The sequence below is a fragment of the Miniopterus schreibersii genome (assembly GCF_964146895.1).
Source record: "Miniopterus schreibersii genome assembly, chromosome: 6".
NCBI lineage: Eukaryota > Metazoa > Chordata > Mammalia > Chiroptera > Miniopteridae > Miniopterus > Miniopterus schreibersii.
Window position 1 is genome coordinate 32,331,469 of NC_138107.1, and position 18,607 is coordinate 32,350,075.

The 18,607-nt window shown below is 39.4% G+C and overlaps 1 protein-coding gene across 2 annotated transcripts in view; it reads left to right on the plus strand.

The window, feature by feature from the left end:
- KCNQ5 (potassium voltage-gated channel subfamily Q member 5) overlaps positions 1-18,607 on the plus strand; it is a 450,687-nt gene that overhangs the window by 383,011 nt on the left and 49,069 nt on the right. The window contains exons 9-10 of one of the 2 annotated variants that reach the window (XM_081140487.1): positions 2,463-2,489; positions 11,810-12,030. In XM_081140487.1, the coding sequence (XP_080996613.1) occupies positions 2,463-2,489; positions 11,810-12,030 (248 nt within the window). The remainder of the gene's footprint in view (positions 1-2,462; positions 2,490-11,809; positions 12,031-18,607) is intronic. The other variant, XM_081140488.1, reaches the window with a different exon arrangement.

The following is an 18,607-nucleotide window of genomic DNA, read 5'->3' on the forward strand; positions in this document are numbered from 1 at the left end:
AGATCTTAATACTTAGTTTTAAATTCCCTTTTATTGGACTCTTTCAAAGTTGAAGTATAAAAAAATGAGAATATAACTTGTGCCATCTTTCTTGGTGTATGAATCAAAAACGGGGATTACATAAAAATTGTATTTCTTTCCTTCATGAAGGTTTCCAGGTAGATGCATGAGAGGAAGGTTAGCAGGAAAACCAAAAGAATGTTCTCTCATGACATGGAGTGTGGTCTGTCATCACATGTGATTGGCTTCCCCCTTCCTCAGTTTTTGAACTAAAACTCATTCTGAAGCTTAGAAAGAACTATTTAATAATGAGTCAGATTCTTCGAGTGCATAAACTATTGTTTTACTTATATAATTTCTCTCTTTTCCTTTGATATTTGTTCTGTGTTGAGTGGGGAAAGGAGTGGAGAATTTATGCGAGCACCTGCATTCACCCTGTTCCACAGTGGCCATCAGCCATCCCCCTCAGCCTCCTTTCCCTGCACCCCTCATCAGCCCGGGAGGCTCAGCCCCCCTTACTGAGCAACAGGGGGTTTTCCAGAATGGCACAGCAGTCACTGGCAACGTTCATGGGATCCTTGGTGTCCTAACATCTCTCCCACCAGCCATGCTTTATTGTCACAGACTGTCGTGGTTCTTAACCCTTCTTGTTGTCTTTCTTTGTTAAACCATCGAGGATGTGATAGTAATGATAGATTCCTTCCCAAGAAAAAATGTTTGCTGCATAAAAAATTAAAACTTTGCCTTCAGTTTTAATGTAGTCATAAACTCCCTGAAGCCAAGTTCAGAACCTTTATTTTAGAAACAAATTTGCTTTAATCAAATGTGTAGGATTGTGAGGTAAATAATTCACAGTGACTTCAAGGGATATTTTTACACTTGTAAAACTAAGTGGCTTATGAGCAAAAAGGGATATGTAGTAAGAAACAGACCAAAACATCTTTCTGTTTGCATAGTGTATTTCCCTATAACATTCAGGGCTTAAAAACTTTTGAAGGGAGAGATCATTCATTCATGCATTCATTCATTCAACAAGGATTCATTGAGTACCTACTATGTGCAAGATACTGTTCCAGGCACTAGGAATGCAGCAGAGGAAGAGAAAAACAAATGGGTTAGCATCTCAGGCCTTGGGGAACATATATTCAAGGGATGCTGGGAAGAGACAATACAAATAAATAAGTAAAATATTTAATAGATTAGAAAGTGATGAGTGCTAAAGAGAAAAGTAAAATAAAGAAGGAATTTAAGAAGCTTTAGTGGCTGCAGTTTTAAATAGGTGGTCAGCAAAAAGATCATATTACCAATAGATTATCATCATCACTGTTATCGTTAAAAAAACACCCACCGTGCTCTTGTTCCCCACAGTATTAGAGATATGATGGGATGCTCTGACCCCACAACCTCATCCCAGGGAGTAAGATAGGAGAGAGGTGTGAGAACTGTATAGGGGAGAGAGGCCATGGTGAGGGGCTTCCTGTACCCACTCAAACCTGCCAAGGGTACGCCCAGCAGTTTCTTACTCTCCTCTCAGGTCTGATTTGTCTCTTACATGTCCTTTGAGGTCTCCACAGTTTGCTATTTCAAATTTTTGTTTTAATAACAAAAGGATTTCTAGAGGGAACATATTTTTCTTGATTTTCTTCTCAAAGGGAATGAAAGCTATGCAAAGAGTGAAACACGGGTAAATGTGTCATTTTAGGGAATGAGTCAGATATTTTATGAAGCTATAGGGAACTATCAAGTGCCAAGGATTCCCAATGGTATCTTAAGTCAGAATTTAAATATTATCTAATCCAATGCCTTCAATTTATTCATAAGAAAATCATTACTAATAAAATCAAAACCCACAAGAAAGTAAAGTGTCCACTCAAGGACACACAGATCATTCACACCATGTCGCCTAGACCTGAACTTGCGAAAATTGAAAACACCACCCAACACTAGGCTGGAAGAGTTCTAACAGACTTTCTATGTGCCTAATATGCCCCAAGAGAAGTCATAGTTTATACAATAGGAAAACAACACATGCCTCACCAAGTGACTGAGGTACCAGTCACCCATTAGTGAATCCAGATTAAGAACCCTGTCTAAGGCACAGGGACTGCAGCCACCGTGTGGCCAGCACCGTTCTAAGATTCTCTGCTAATGCTGGTTAGATCAGAACCACTTCTTCTTAGCCATGCATAACTCTGGCTGTTGAAGCGTTCATAGCTTTTAGTTACATGTAAGCAATATTATTTTTGCTAAGTAGATGCTATGCTATTTCTGGTCTGTGCCTCAAAGAATCAATGTTAAAAAGTTGGATAGGTTTACTATTTTAAAAATGCTTCCATGGATCTTGCTTGAAAAGAATTACTTAAGGTACTTGTGTCCCCAATCCCCAACTGGGCCATTATCAAGTGCTATAAATGTATTCACCAGTTTATCATCATTTCTCTTCTGTCTGCACGCACCTGAAGGAAAGAACAAGGGGAAACATCCAGCAGGTTTGTGATCTCTTCTGCTACTTGTTTGTTTATATATCTGTGCCTAACAGATGTTTTAAATGTGTCTCATGTGAGTAAAATCGATCAACAAATACAAGATGATTAAAAGTGACCTTTCACAAGATTGCCTGCAGAGGTTGCTATTTTATTGATCCCCACCACCATCACCACCTGCCCGGCCCTTGGGAGCATAAGTGCCTTTCCCCAACTCACTCACTGCTTTTTACAGTCTGCAGGGCATGGAGCATTCTAGGGGCAAATGATTAATTATAGTCTTTGGTTACTCCTTGCTACCATTTCCCCAGACAGAAGTCTCACCCAAGTATTTAAATCCTGAGAAGCAGTATAAGATAGACTCCCTTCATCAGGGTCCTTCTTTTAGAGTGAGAAATTGGTTTTGGTTGGTTTGGGGGTTTTGTTGTTGTTGTTGTTGTTTTCAAGAGGAACACTCTGTACAGGAGGTGAGAACAGTCTCTCTATGGCATCTCCAGCTCATTGTGTGCTGAGCTTTACTTAAGTGGCCTTATTCAAAAGAACAGTCCTCCCACCCTTTAGGAAGAAGATAATCCTCCCAAAAACTTCACCCAATAATTTAGGGTCATTCTTTCATGCCTTAGAAGAGAATGCTTTATCAGAGTAAACAGCAGCAATTTAGACGTAAGGGACTAGGACGTGAAGGGCATCATTTTAATCTGTACTAGTGAGTACCAGTTAGTACCAGAGGATCTGGGTTTGGGAGCAAAGCCCTGGAGGGCAGAGCCAGGAGATGGTGTGAGAAGTAGCAGAGGCAGAGCCAGCAGGAGACTCCCAGGTGCCTGGAAGGGAAGAAGGGACCCAAGTCCTTTTTCCTGTTATTGCCACTTGCTTCAGTAATAAGGCAACAAAGACATCCCCTGCCCAGAGTTAGCCCCTCAGTTAGTGGGGGCCAGTGTGGGTCCAGGGATTGTTCCTTTAGCTTTGTTATACTAATGGCGTTACTCATAATATATTATACAGCACTGAAACTACTGTTGAAAGTTCACTTGGGCAATGAGGTTCTGGGTCACCCGTTTCTGCACTGCATTAACAATTAAAAAGATTCACAAACCAAACCATAACTGCATTCGCTTATGATGGGCGATAGATTGGTAGGATGTTTAACATGGAGCACCCCTTGAGGGTAGGTACCCCTGCACAGGGGAGGCCATTAAAGACCCTTCTCTTATTTGGTAGAAAGAGAGAGCAGACGCCACCTCCTTCTGTTGTGACAACTTTACTTGAAAAGAGTTACACAAAATAAGTCATAGCCATTAGAAGCTGTTTTAGTGTCTTTGGTGATAGTATTCGAAAAGCTTTCCTTGTCTCAGCAGCTAGCCATTTACAAATTATCTCAACGAGTGATTTGTCTCCAATGCTAAGGTCAGAGACCATCTTTGGCACAAACCTCATAGCCACCTGAGAGGTCACCTATCTTGGTTTCATCCTTTAAAACAGAGCTGTTGACACCTAAATGGGGAGTTTGTAAATCACGTAGAGGGTCTTGCTAAAGTGCAGCCTCTGTCGCAGTCCCAAATGAGGGGTCACCTTGGGTTGACATGGGTGATACTGCATTTGTTCCAAAAGTTAGCAAGGCAGAAGGCAACGGCAGGATTAAAAGGTAACTATGGAGCTTCAGTCCCTCAGACCAAAAATGAACCTCCTAGCCAGCTGTCAAGATTCAAAACGTCTGCCAACCAAGCTTTATAAATTTCATGATGCTCATATATACCTGAAACATTAAAATTGATTCTGCATACTTGTGACTGAGGTTGTCAAAGGTAACTCGCCTGAGGATTTGAATATACACAGAACAACTGGGCTGTTGTTGACTTAGAGAATCACACACTGGGAGTTCCTGCTTCTCTGTGGTCATTGGACATTTGGCAAAAGCCACCTTGAAACATGCCATGTGTGTGTTATTACTTAGCATGCATGCCTTACTTAATGCTTCACACACTTAGGTCTCTTATCCCCCAAATATATAGGGTGTCCCCCCCAAAAAATTTATACACACACTTTGAATAATTATAAAGGCAGTGTTTATTAAAATACATTTCATTTTCAAAATTGAGCTATCAGCTGTTAAAGTGTGTATGCATTTTAGGGGACACTCTGTATATCACCCTATGTAAAGATCTGACAGAGAATGTGCTCAGTAGATAATTCTTGGGTAGTGTAATAAAATGTCTCTGATCTCAAGTAGTTTACCTAAAAAGAGATAAAACATCAATAAAAGTGGGGAAAAGGAGAAATATGAAAAGAGAAAAAACAAAAAACACTTCAGTAATCTGAAGGACATAAGCTGAAGCTCCCATTTTAATATTAATTTAGCTTTCACCTTGTTGTGTTCCATTGGCAATGAAATTTATAACATTGCATAATAAATGCAGAAAGACTATTGTAATAACTATAGCAACAGTACCATCTTAGGAAATAACAAATTGGCCCTTACTCAACCAAAATATGCACAAAGGAAAATGCATTTATAATGAGAATTCTCCCTTAGCAGAGAGCAGATCTGGGTCCAGAATCTTGTTGATTAATGCTTGGCCCAATTTTAATTGGAATGATAAATACCACCCACATGCAGAGCACTTGACAGATTGAGGCCATTGGGTTATTGATGATGATTCAGATAAGCAAAATAGATACCCTTTAGCCAACTCGCCAGGTATCTCAGAGCCTGTGATCCCCTAAATCCTTCCCCCTGGTGTTTCACTGTGTTGAGATCTGGGAGTAACCTAAGCGTAGATGAGTTCAATACAGCCCTCTCCTGGTGCCTGGCACTCACTGTCTTCGAATGAGAAGGCCACAATTGCAGACAGGGCTATACACACAGAGGTTTTTCTCTCTGCTGAATGGATTGAGGGTCACACTCTTAGTGAACTAGGTTCTCTGCTCTGGAATATTCTTGTTAAAGATATTTTGACTTTCCACACTGAGATTAGGGTATGTCTGTTTAAACAAAATTCATCTACGATGTCTTAGGCCACTAAGAAAGACATCCAGCTCCGACATGGCTTAGCATTGATTGTGACAGATCCAAATTTTTCTTTAAAAATACAGTTAGTCTCAATAGAAGCTCAACTGAACAACAGAGAAAATAATGTTTCTTTGAATCTCTGTGGTAAAGGGTCAAGTATGAGTTACTATCAGTCTCAACTGAGCCTGCTCTGTTCTTCCTTTACTAAAACCATAAATACAACTTCTTTAACATCATTTAATTATTTATTTGTTTTCCTCTGTCTTCCCACTAACACGGTTCTAATCTCATAGGTGGTAGTGAATGTGTTTATTAATTTTATTTTGATTAATCGTTCTATTAAGTAATTTTTCCAACTCATTTTTTTAATTTATCTTTATTGTTGAAAGTATTACAGATGTCCCCCTCCTTTTTCCCCCATTGATCCCCTCCACTCTGCATCCGCCCCCCCCAGCCTTCACCACACTATTGTCTATGTCCATGGGTTATGCATATATGCATATAAGTTCTTTGATTAATCTCCCCCCCCCCCTCCCCGACCTCCACCTTCACACTGAGATTCCTTAGTCTGTTTTGTGCTTCTATGTCTGTGGATCTGTTTTGTTCCTCAGTCTATTTTGTTTATTAGATTCCACATATGAGTGAGATCATGTAAAACTGAACCAAGAAGAATCAGAAAATCAAGAGTACTCTATCCAGCAAGGCTATATCATTCAAAATAGATGGTGAAATAAAGAGCTTCTCAGACAAAAAATGGCTAAAGGAGTTTATCACCACCAAACCAGCATTGCAGGAAATGTTAAAGGGACTGCTGTAATTAGAAGTAGAAATAGAAGCATTGCAAGAAATGTTAAAGAGACTGCTGTAATAATAAGAAGAAATAGAGAGAGAAACATAGGCATAAATAATTAAAATGACAATAAATAAGAACCTATCAGTAATAACCTTAAAGACTTTAAGGGAGAGATCAACAGCAATACAGTCATAGTCGTGGACTTTAACACCCTACTGACTTCACTGGATAGATCTTCCAGACAAAAAGTCAGCACAGAAACTGACTCTAAATGGCACACTACATCAGATGGATTTAATTGACATTCACAGAGCATTTCACCCCAAAGCTGCAGAATATACATTCCTCTCAAGTGCACATGCGCCATCCTCAAAGATAGACCACATGTTAGGACACAAAACAAGTCTCTACAAGTTCAAGAAGATTGAAATCATATCAAGCATCTTAAATCCAATTCATTTTTTAAACCGCACAGTTTTTCTTTGTTTTGCTATAATTTGTCACTTTCGCAGAACAGAACTGGCCTGTAAAGCCATGGGGCCAGCTGGAGCCAGTATTCCCGCCCTGAGGTTCTAGGTCCTCGCCCCTTCCTCCTTGGCAAGCTCTCAGCCATCAAGTAGTGTGTGAATTCTCATCACACTGGTACAAGGCTTTTACTTCTTCCTACCTGTTGTGTTTTGCCACAAGAATAGATCATACCACCAGAGGTTCAGGGGGTTCAGGGGTTATCTACAAAGCTGACTGCCTCTGCTTACCCGTCTCCCTATCAGCCATTGTTGAGTGTGTGCTTCGCAGTTAAGTTGCCTTGTTCACAGTTTATAAGGAATTAACGGAACTCTGTAAGGCTTCTTAGTAGACTGTCTTAAGTTGCTTTAACAGGTACTTGTGCGACTGTTATAAAGATGCATGTCTTAAAAGTTAAAGCATAAGTGATATTCTTTTATTACATTACGATATTGTGCTGCGATCTGCTGAGTGCTTTGTCTGAATTGCTCCTCTGTGGTTGACTTTATTAAGTTTTGAGGAGATGTGTGGCTCTTAGGAGAGAACTCTAGAACAGTGACGGAAAAGACTATGTTCTTATATTTCTTCTGCATTTATTTTCCATTATTTAAATTTCCTTTCTTCTGTCTGCAGTGAATAATCTGCATGTGTTGCTAAATGCAGTAAGACTAGGCCTTTTTTCCGGCATAGTCAACTTGTGCCCTTATTGGAAAAATGTTAGATTGTTTCCTTTTTTTTTTAATGGTTTCTTTTTCCATTCATATTTATTGATAGAGAGAAAGAAAACACATCATAAGACTTAAAATAAGAAATTTTTTTTAATAGACTAGCAACCGAGAATCTTTTCTTCTGTCATTTTAAACATGTATTCTATCTCACAATTGTATTCACTATAACTGCAGGTGTTTCATACCAATCCAGAACTTACTTTTATTTCAAAGCAATATTATCAACTTCATTATTCCTTTAAATATTTATTTTTTAAGTTTCAAAATATTTTGTTCCTCAATCATTTATACTATGTTGCATTACTATTTATTAAAAGGATTGCTGTATTCTAAAATATTTATATTCTTATTTCCATATGAATCAGTTGCTAACACATAAACTACCGTCATCTGTAATGCCTATTTCAAATCTAATTATTTCATCTTAACCATTAAGAGCACTAGGTATATTTTGAGCAGCACAATTAAACTACATAGTACTTACTGCTTAAATACTCTGTATACTTATACCTGAAAAAACAATATAACCAAATGACTTTGTTTTTCAAAATGGAAAATAAAAATCCCTCAGCACTTTCCTGGTGGTGAAATGCTTAGTAATGTGCTACTCTATTTCCCTCACTCCTAGTAAGCTCTATAGTAATAAGCAGAAGCTCTTCAGAATGCACACCACATGGAAGCAGAGGTACCCAGCATCCCAGCTATTGACATGAGACTTGAGAATGCCAACTAACCTCAGGTGCATGACCAGGTTACAGCGCCACCCTACTTGAGCCCTGTTCAGAGACTCACTCTTCCTAAGGACTTCTCGAATGAGGTTTTCAACCCGCTTGTAATTTCCCTTGTTGCCTGTTGCCTGCTTTGATACTGTCTCCCCCTGGGACACATTTGTCCTATTGGCAGGGCCCTGCACAGTTCTGGCAGTCAGCCCTTTGGCGCCTCCTTGTGGTGGGACAACTGCTGAGCTGCTGCACGCACTGGATTGTTATGGCTCACTTGCCATATTGTGCCTGAGGCGAGAATTTGTAGAATGCTTATCTTATGAAGGGCTAAAACCCTAATTAAGTATAACAACAACTACAGCATTCTAAGTCCAAGAGGATTATTGTGGGTTTACAGTGATGCCACACAGTTCCCTGGCAGGGAATAGCCAGTAGTAGACTGCACGCTAGGCCGTTTGAGTAACTTGTACATCTGGTTCCTAGAGAGGGAAGAATTCCCTTGCAGAGCGGTTGTGCAGGCTCCCTGAAGTATAGTCCTCAGCTGGGAATGTGAGACTGCATGCTAAGATGCTGCAATCAACGATCACAGTGACCCTTTGGTTACTTTCTCCAAAGAGAGACCTCTTTGTTGCTCTCCTGGGGATAATCTTTGGCATTCTTCCTAAAAACACTGTTCCTTAAAAAGCATGTTAGTTGATGTTACACACACACACACACACACACACACACACCAGGAAAATAATGAAAACCTCAATGGGCCAGTGAAGAATCTATATCTTTTAATCAATGTGTGTTTTTAATAACAACCACCTAATCAGATTAATAGCCATCTAATCAAGGTGCTCTGTTGATTTCCAAAGAGGAAATGAAGTAGAAAAACTAATAAAAATGAGCTTTTTGCAAGAAGATACAAGAACAGATTTTTCCTTGGGAATGGAAACGGTGCCTGGTTAAAAAGTTCTGGATTCAGATCTTATTCTTAACGTCATACAATTACGTCTAAAAAGAGAGTGAAAAGTATTGCATTTTTTTTCTAATTTAGTGTTTTTAATATGTTTCTAATATGTTGAGTTCACTTTAAAATAGTTCTTGAGAATTTCTTAAATAATAGGCATTGGCAAATATTCATGTAATTTAGAAGAACAGAAGGGGAAGTGGTACCTAGAACTCATTTATATTAACTTTAAGTGCTTTAAATGTTACTAAGATTCAGAGAATAATATTACTTTCACTTTCCATTAATTCTTAGAGATAATACCAAAATATTTCAAAGGGCCAATTTTTTAAAAATATTTTCATGGGAGCAATTGTCTTTAAATATTTTACTATTACAAATAAGCACTGGTGGATTTGATGCTGATACTTATTTGGGATTTTTTTACTTTTTTTAGTAACTGAAAAATTTTTAAAGGAAAAATTAAATTCCATATCAAATGTTTTTATGATGTTTTTATCAGTTTCCTGTTCATTTAATTGGCCTAGGAAAGAGATATATCTTGAAAGTTTGAAAAAATAATTTTATGTTAACTAAAACACAACCTTCTGTAGTAATTAGGATCAGTTAGTTCCAGAAAAGGTAATCAATTAAAGTATAGTGAAAACACTTGTCATGATAGCTATGTCGACTTAAGCCATTCATTAATCTAAATAAAGGTGCAGAGGTAAGCATATGTTCCTGAACCAGATCATCATAAATCTCAATGATGGAACAGATGTGCTAACACTGAAAAGAGATTTGGAATTTTTACCAAAAAAAAGAAAACCTTGAGAAGAGTAGACATTTTGGGCACTATCCCTTGAAGGATTTGTTTAAATAATTTGAAGGCTTTGGAACACATAGAGAACCTAGCCTGAGACTAAAAAAATGCAGTTTTATGATGTTATTGTTGCTGTTATTTAATGTAATCTACCTTTTAATCACACACTTGTCAAGTATAGAAAAAGCCTGTGACAGATGGGATTGTTTTAAAGGACTCTTGAACCCACCTAACCCCATCACAAAACTGCCCAGCCTGTTCTTTGCATGTGCCTTCGGCTAGTAGTGCTGGATTTAGCTCTGTCTGCGTTTCCAAGGGAGGCTGTCAGTTGCATGGTCAACTTGTTTATTGTTACCAGGACTTTCTGATCACCATAGTTCATTATTTGATTTGTTTTCATGTAAACACACATAAAACGTGGTGTCTTTTTAGAATATCATTTGTTAAGCAACTAGGCATGGAAAAATAAATGTTACTGTTTCTTGTTAGCTGCAAAACACATATCCACTAAACACATTTGCTGTTGGCATGCTGCAGTTGGGGACAGTGGACATTGCGGTAAGTGGAAAAGACCAGGCCTCCACTTCGTCTCAGATAATCCCTTTCCATGAAACTCTGCCTTCATGCCCCACAAAGGCTGCAGGTCTCAGCAGCTCAAAGTAGCTGCTCCAGTGACTCCCCTCCAACCCACTGCCCTTCATTTCTTCAGGCCCTGAAAAGTCCTGGACCTCTCACTCGACAACAGAGTCACTTTCTAATAAATAACACAGTAGTTTATAAATGAAACAAGAACACAAACAAAATAAGTACACTAAGCTTCTTACAGTGCATTTGACTCCCACAAAAATCCCTTAGCCGTGTTATATTTTTGTCTCCATGTAAGAGATAAGACACCAAAAACCCAAGTCTCTTGGATTCCATCCTGCCCTTCCCACCACATCGAGCGACATATCTTGATTAGGAAAACATGCAGATGCACTTCGGATTTTGTTGCTGTTAGTGCCTCCTTTATTGACCCACAACAGTTCAATCCTAGCTGGCATCTGAGAACTGAATACCTGAACAAGTATAATTTACTAGTAGCTGCCACAGCAAATCAACTAGCCTGTTTAAGAGCAGGAGATTGTGTTAGTGAACATAATGTCTTGTTCTGTTAATCAGTCATCACAGTCATTATATGTTGGGGCTGTTCTACCTTGCGTGGTTTCGTCTCACAGGAATGAATGTAAGCATAAAAGAAGTGTAGTGTTGTGTTGGTATGTTCAATATTATGTATGCAGTGCTACCAACTGCTATGAGATTGCATGAATTTATGGATATCATAATCTTGCCTGGAATATAAAATGCATGCAGAATGTAGATATATATGTATATGTAACTGTCTCCCTGTTTCCCTGTAGAAATGTTTAGAAATTACAAAGAGATATGCTCCCAAATAAAAAAGTAACTTTTTCTTAATCTTGAAAGTTGAAGTTAAAGCTAAAATCTGTTTTAAAAGTGAATACCAATCCAGTTCTTGGTTATTTCCAGTGTAATTTGTGTACAAACTCCTGCACTTGATCTCAGATCTTTCTATGATGAGTCCAGAAAGGGTGTGTATACCTGGAGTATGAGACTGACTTCAAATGAATGCAAGCAGAGAGATTAAACAAAGCTCAAATTTTCAATACAAGAAAAATATATTTCTATGCTCCTACCTGCTGAAAACATTTTATATTTAAATACATGACCATATACCATTTCATCAAATTATTTATCCAAGTGGAATGGGAGAAATTGCTTGAAATGGAATAATCGTGCCTCTGTTGTCCACAGTCAGAAGCTAAGTTTTAAGGAGCGTGTGCGCATGGCTAGCCCAAGAGGCCAGAGTATTAAGAGCAGACAAGCCTCAATAGGTGACAGAAGGTCCCCGAGCACCGACATCACAGCCGAGGGCAGCCCCACCAAAGTGCAGAAGAGCTGGAGCTTCAACGACCGAACCCGCTTCCGGCCCTCTCTGCGCCTCAAAAGTTCTCAGCCCAAACCAATGATAGACGGTAAGCCCTGATTTTCCATAACCATTTTTAATTTGATAGGCTATGGTGAGTGAGATTATGAAGTAATTAATTCTCCATGGTACCACTGGAAGATAGACTGAAACAACCACAGGGAAAGAATCACTCGTTTGTTTTACTGGAAATTTATTCCTTGCCTTGGGCAAATGTACAAAAACGTACATTTACTTTGGGAAGCGACTTTGGCAGCTAAATCTAAATTTCAAAGAAATCAAACAAAATGTCTTTAATCCTGCACTCATATCTACAACACATTATTGTTTAGCGACAAGGTCTGTATCAAGATCTGCGTGACTGTCCTTTATATGTGTCGGTTGTGTCTGATGAGCAGAGGCCCTGCGCCCAAAGAAGGTTTTAAAACACACTGAGAAGGGTAACAGCACCGTTCAAGGCAATAATGAGGGTGCAGTTCTCCGTTCTGCTGTGGTCTATTCACCACCAAACCAGAGGCCACTGCTTATCTTCCTTAGAAAGATTCCTGTTGAAACGGAATCTTATCTAATGATGAGTGGAATTCAAGTCCTTCTCCCGAGAGGAATTAACCTATTTATCATACTGTGTGGCAGAAGCTTACTTGCCAACACATTTTATTGAGTGCCACATAATTTTCATGTTTATAAAATAAAACATTTTCTTTTTTTTTTTCATTTAAGATTAGCTTGGCTTTCCTTTTAAGTATGCCCCCTGGGATCTCTTATACTGGGCAAAGAACCAAAATCAAATAGCATCTTCCATTAATGCATGAAAACTGCAAAGGCTATCAGTCCTTCTGGTCTCATTCCCTAGCATAACCTGTATTTTCCCAGGCTCTGAAAGCCCGAGGGATAAAATTAACAACCAAGGGTCATCATCACAGTGATCTCAGGCTCCCTGCAGTGAAATCCATGAAACCTCAGCCCATGGGTCCCTCCCAGCCCATCCAGAGATCCTCAGGGACATCCCCACTCTCAAGTGAGCAACGTGAGTCCCCTCTTCCCACTTCTTCATTCTCCACAATCCCATGGATGCCACAGTCTCCAAGTAGACGCCTAGCAGCTGACCCAATGTGGCCCCTCCTAACAGGGCTTGCAGCTCCCATCCCAGCTGTAGAATCAGCATCCTGCCAGGCTTCCCGGCGCCTGCCACTTTGCTAAGGTAGGAAATGCCCCCCTCCACCAGCCCTGGACACTCCTTCCATCAAGGAGTGTCTTGAGTCCCTGGCAATGCAGATTTTCAGTGTCCCCTGGTTTCCACACTCAACTCCCTAGGAATTTGGCTGAAAGCCCATGAACGGCTGTGTCAAGAGTTACCAGTTACAGGACTGTATGTTGCTCTCAAAATAGACTTTCTCAATATAAGTAAATGCCTCATTTCTAGAAGGCAATTTGGCAACTTCTATCAAAAGCCTTTACATATAGCTAAGCTTGGACACATCCACCCACCAATTCTACTTCTAGGATATATTCGATACAATGAAATGATATCAGACATTAGAAGTGATGCTATGAATTAAAAATTATTGATATGGGAAGATGACCACAAAAAGTAAATTATTCCATTTTGCTCTGTGTGTGTGTGTGTGTGTTTGTGTGTGTAAATTTATGTATTTATAGTAAAAGGTATGAAAAGATTGACAATGTATGAGGTTACTTCCAAGTGGTGAAATCATAGTTATATTTATATTTTATTTCTTTATTTTGTTCACCTGTTTTTCTGCCAAACCCCTCTCCTTACGTTGCTTTCCTCCCAAGTGGAAGGAGCACCAAGTCCCATGCTGGAGATCAGTCTTCTTGAAGGTAGACATGAATTGTCCAATGAGGTCTAACAACTCCTACTACAAATAGAGCTTCCCTAATTGGCTTTATGGCTGCCATAACAAAGCACCACAGATGGGATGGCTAAACAAAAGAATTTATTTTTTCACACTTCTGTGGGGTAGAAATCTGAGATCTCCTTGGCTTATAGATGGCCACCTTCTCCCTGTGTCTTCACTTTATCTTCCCTCTGTGTCCAGATTTCCTCCTTTTATAAGGACACCAGTCCTATTGGATTAGGGCCCATGCAAATGACCTCATTTTAACCTAATCACCTCTTTAAAGACCCTATCTCCAAACAGAGTGACATTCTGATGCACTAGGGATTAGGACGGCAACATATGAATTCTGGAGGGATACAGCTCAGGCCATAACAGAGCCCCAGCTCACCACATCACAGCATCCCTGGGCAAGCTGGAGTATGCCTACATCTTCAGGCCTAGCCCTGGCTTCACACTGTGCTAGAAGCACAAATTACCCACAGTGGGTTCATACTCTTCCAACATGGGCTTCTAAAAGCATTCGACTTCGTGCTGCAAGATCCTTATGGTTAGCTGAGCCCATCTAAATATAAAATTTATAGAACCTGGATTCTGAATATGAAAAATGAATTCCACTTGTATGTTTGGCCAGAGGAGAAGCATTTTTCAAAGACTCCTAGAGTAGGGACTATCCATCACAGTATTTTCAGTTGCTGCAAAGATGTCTCAGCACTCAGACAGAAACAGAAGTCTTGTTCTCTACCACATCACAAATTGGAACGGTCCCTGCCATCCATTTTCTACATCATTCCATACAATGGAATTGCTTTTCTCTGGCTGATGTCCCACTCAATTGGTCCTGAGCTCCCCAAGTGACAGGAGGCCTGGTTGCTGTTCTGTTGCAGTAGCTTTGTTGGCTGTCCACCTGGAAGAGATCATGATTCCTGACTCCTCATTTCATCCAACAGTCCAGAATCTTTACCTCTCACTTAAATCAACATTAGGTCTTGGGGAAACAGAAGTTCTTTTTTTATTAAAAAAGAACAAAAACAACAACTGAAGTAGCTCCAATAAACTTTACCCTGAATTATACATTTTTATTTATAGTTCCTCTCCTGGTTTTAAGTATTTCTAAAATCCACTTACTACTCATAGAAAATAATACATAACACTACAGCCAACCCCCAAATACAGGGTGAGGCAAAAGTAGGTTTACAGTTGTTCATATGGAAAATAATACGATAATTAATAAATAATAATACAAGAAGAAACTGTTTCACATACTTACAACTGTAAACCTACTTTTGCGCCACCCTGTGTTCCAAATCTATTTGCTCATTCACTTCTGGTTTTCTTTTCTTATATTTCTCTCGTTCCTTTACATAGTTTAGGCATTTCATTGCCCATTAACAGCTCAGGAAGAGTGGAGGAATAGCAAAAAGAATCATGGAAATTCAGACTGGTTTTTAAGTTAAACAGCTAAGTTACATTTGGAAAATAATGGGCCTGTAACTGAAATATACTGTAGCAGAAAAGCAAAAGAAATTGAGTTAATCTGTAAATTTTAATAATTCCTGTGAAATCCGATAACCTTTAGTGCAGATGGTATTATTTTTATAATTTAATGACTCTTACAAAAGGTTATTAAATATCCCATGTTGTTTTTCTGTGCTATAAATTTTGATGAAACTTACATATTACACTTAAAAAGGGCACAGTTGTCTTCTAATATTTCGCATTCATATGTACCAGAGAAGTGGAAAATAATAGGTAGATGTTGAAGCCAGAAATTTACAAATGGCAAAAAGGAGTTCTGACTGGTGTGGCTTAGTTGGTTGGAGCATCGCCTTGTACACTGAAAGGTGGCAGGTTCCATTCCCAGTCTGAGCACATACCCAGGTTGTGGGTTTGATCCCTGGTGGGCGCATACAGGAAGCAATTAATGGATGTTTCTCTCTCACATCAAAGTTTCTCTCTCTCTTCCTCTCTCTAAAATCGATTTAAAAAATTAAAACACACACACAAAGGGCAAAAAGGAAGAAGTAAACTATAAAGGACTGGTATGGTATTGCTATAACAAATTTATTTTGATCAATATAATATGAATAGTATTTTTAGTTTATAAATCCAATAATAAGAGATAGAAATGTTTCATTAGTTAATCAATAGTAGTTAAGCCCCTTCATTTAATTTTTTAAATTAGGTAGGAGATGACATTTTTAGATTCCACAAGTAAGTGCAATCATGCAGCTTTTTCTTTCTGTGTCTGGCTTATTTCACTTAGCATAATGTCCTCCAGATTCATCCATATTGTTGCAAATGGCAGGATGTCTTTCCTTTTTAAGAATGAATGATATTCCATTATATAATTACACCATAACTTTATTTCACTACGTATATGTATATCAAATTATTGTGTTGTACAATTTAAACATGTACAGTTTTATTTTTAAAATAAAATAAAAAGAAATTATGTAGGGTAAATGGCAAAAGTAACATTTATTGGACCCTTCTCTGTGGCAGGCATTGTTCTAAATGCTTTACTTCTACTGATTTCAGTTAATTCTTTCAATACCTCTATAAAGTAGATACATTATTATTCCCATTTTATGGTTGAGGAACCTGAGACTTCAAGCTAAGTAACTTGCCCAAAGTTTAATAGATATAAGTAAGGGCGTTGCAATGCACAACTAGGCAGTCTAATTTCACAGTCCTCCTGGAGGACACAGTCTCAGATTTGCTCCCAGATGTCACATCAGTTTCCCTGTAAGCATCTTTAGTATCTTCTTTTTTCCTGATACCTCCCCCACCCACTTTCACTCTTCCATCTTTAATTGATCACTCCCTGTTCTCCTATAACCCTTTTACCTTGCCACTCTCCCACCCCATTTTTCTCCCAGCCTCAGCTGCCAAACCTCTGAACTACATCACCTTCCCAAGTGCCAGAGCTAGAAGATTTAGCAAAATGGGGAAGTGACCTTTAGATGACCCGTCTCTGTTTTTGATCAGTATCTGGGAAGATACTCAGAATAGCAGCCTGCTGGGCTGGGTCTGTTTACCCTGGGAGGGAGGCAAATGGTGAGGTCATCTGAGGCCTGTTGCAAGATGCAAAAGGTAGTCTCAAGAGATGGACGACTGTCGACAGCAGGCGAGCAAATGGAAAAGTGGCAAACTGCAAATAACAAGAATGCCACGCGGGCAAAACCCACAGGAACGAAACTGAAGGAAAGCTAGGGGAAAGTCCAGATTTCTGGTGACTAGTTTGCTACCAAGGCGGTCTATACTTGTGGACCCTGCTGCACGTGGGAGCACCTTTCCGAATTACGCTCCAAGTACAATCATCATAACAGAGAAGGACAAGAATGTAGTTTGAGGTAGCTCCACCCTGCAGAGTTTAAAAAATCTCTCCCACTGGGCATGCCTCAGGTTTTCAGAGGAGAAGGCGATGCGTAATTTCCTTGGCATTCCTTTGGCTGCCTACATGTATATATTTTTTAAAAATCTGTCCCACAAACATGCCTGTATGTTTTAACATGTTTAACATTGTTATCATTTATAGGGAATATATCAATTTTGCTGGGCAATTCTCAGGGCTCATGCTGGCTGCTAGGGGAGGTACAATCTCACCAGATGTTAATGAGAAAGACTAGCTGGACCTTGGGTGCAGATGTGTGGGATTCACCTGAGCAGAGGCTGGGGGGATCCTGAAGATGTGAAATATCTTCTTCCAGTCTTGGGGGTCCTTAGAGGCCAATTCCCTCCTTCGGGCACTGTAGTATCTCTTCTGTCTTCCATGTTCCTTTCTCCCCTCAGCCAGTTAGGATGCATTTAGTTGCAGGGGACAAAAGAAGGAAATCCAAATACCTTAAACAATAATAAAACATATAAAAGCACATAAAAAGATATTCTTAGCAAGGATCATCAGGGGGCTGTCCCCCCTTCTCTATGATTCTCTCTCCTTCTTTGACTCTTCTGGTCTCTGAGTCCACCTACTCCTCAGGATGGAAGCAAGATGCTACAGCAGCTTCAAGCATCTTTTCCAGACACAATACGTTGAGAGGCAGAAATGGGACCATCTTATGTTGGTGTCTCTTCTTCAAGTGAGGAAAACTGTCCATTCACATCTTATTTTGCAGAATTGGGTCTCATGCCTAAAATGATCACTGGTGAGGAGAATGGGCATTGGCAGTCACCAGTCAGGATCTGGCACCCGAGTCTGGGTTCAGACTCTCCTGAAGCACAAGGGACAAGGTGGGAGGCTGGAACTGAATAGATTTCAGGATTCGTGTTCAGAGATTGAACGTTGGGAAAGCAGCCTCTAGTAATGTCTGATACAGCCAAGAAATATTTTCTATTTTGTGGTGAAAGTGAGGAAGAAGAATGCCCTGAAACATGTTTTCTCCCAAATATTCTATGTCATGGCTGTTCTAAGTGGCTATGCTTTGTAAACATCAAGGCCAGATTTAGAATTCTTTTTTTTTCTGCATTATTTTGCCACATAATTTTCATGAGACAATGAGCACAGACTGGCCTAACTCTTTGAATTTCAAAAGGAAAAAGGGGGTGGAGGAAGATCTAAGGAAAAATAAATGAATTTGCATTAAATAATATAATCCCTCCTAAAATATAATCAGCCCATACACCCCCACCAAGGGAAGAAGGGTGCAGTTGTCTTCGTCACCTCCTCACCAGCCCCAAGGTGCCTCAATCCTCAAGCTGCTTGCCTTGAGGATTCCTTCATCCCTTTCAGGCTAATGATAACTAACTTGGTCTCCCTTAAAAATA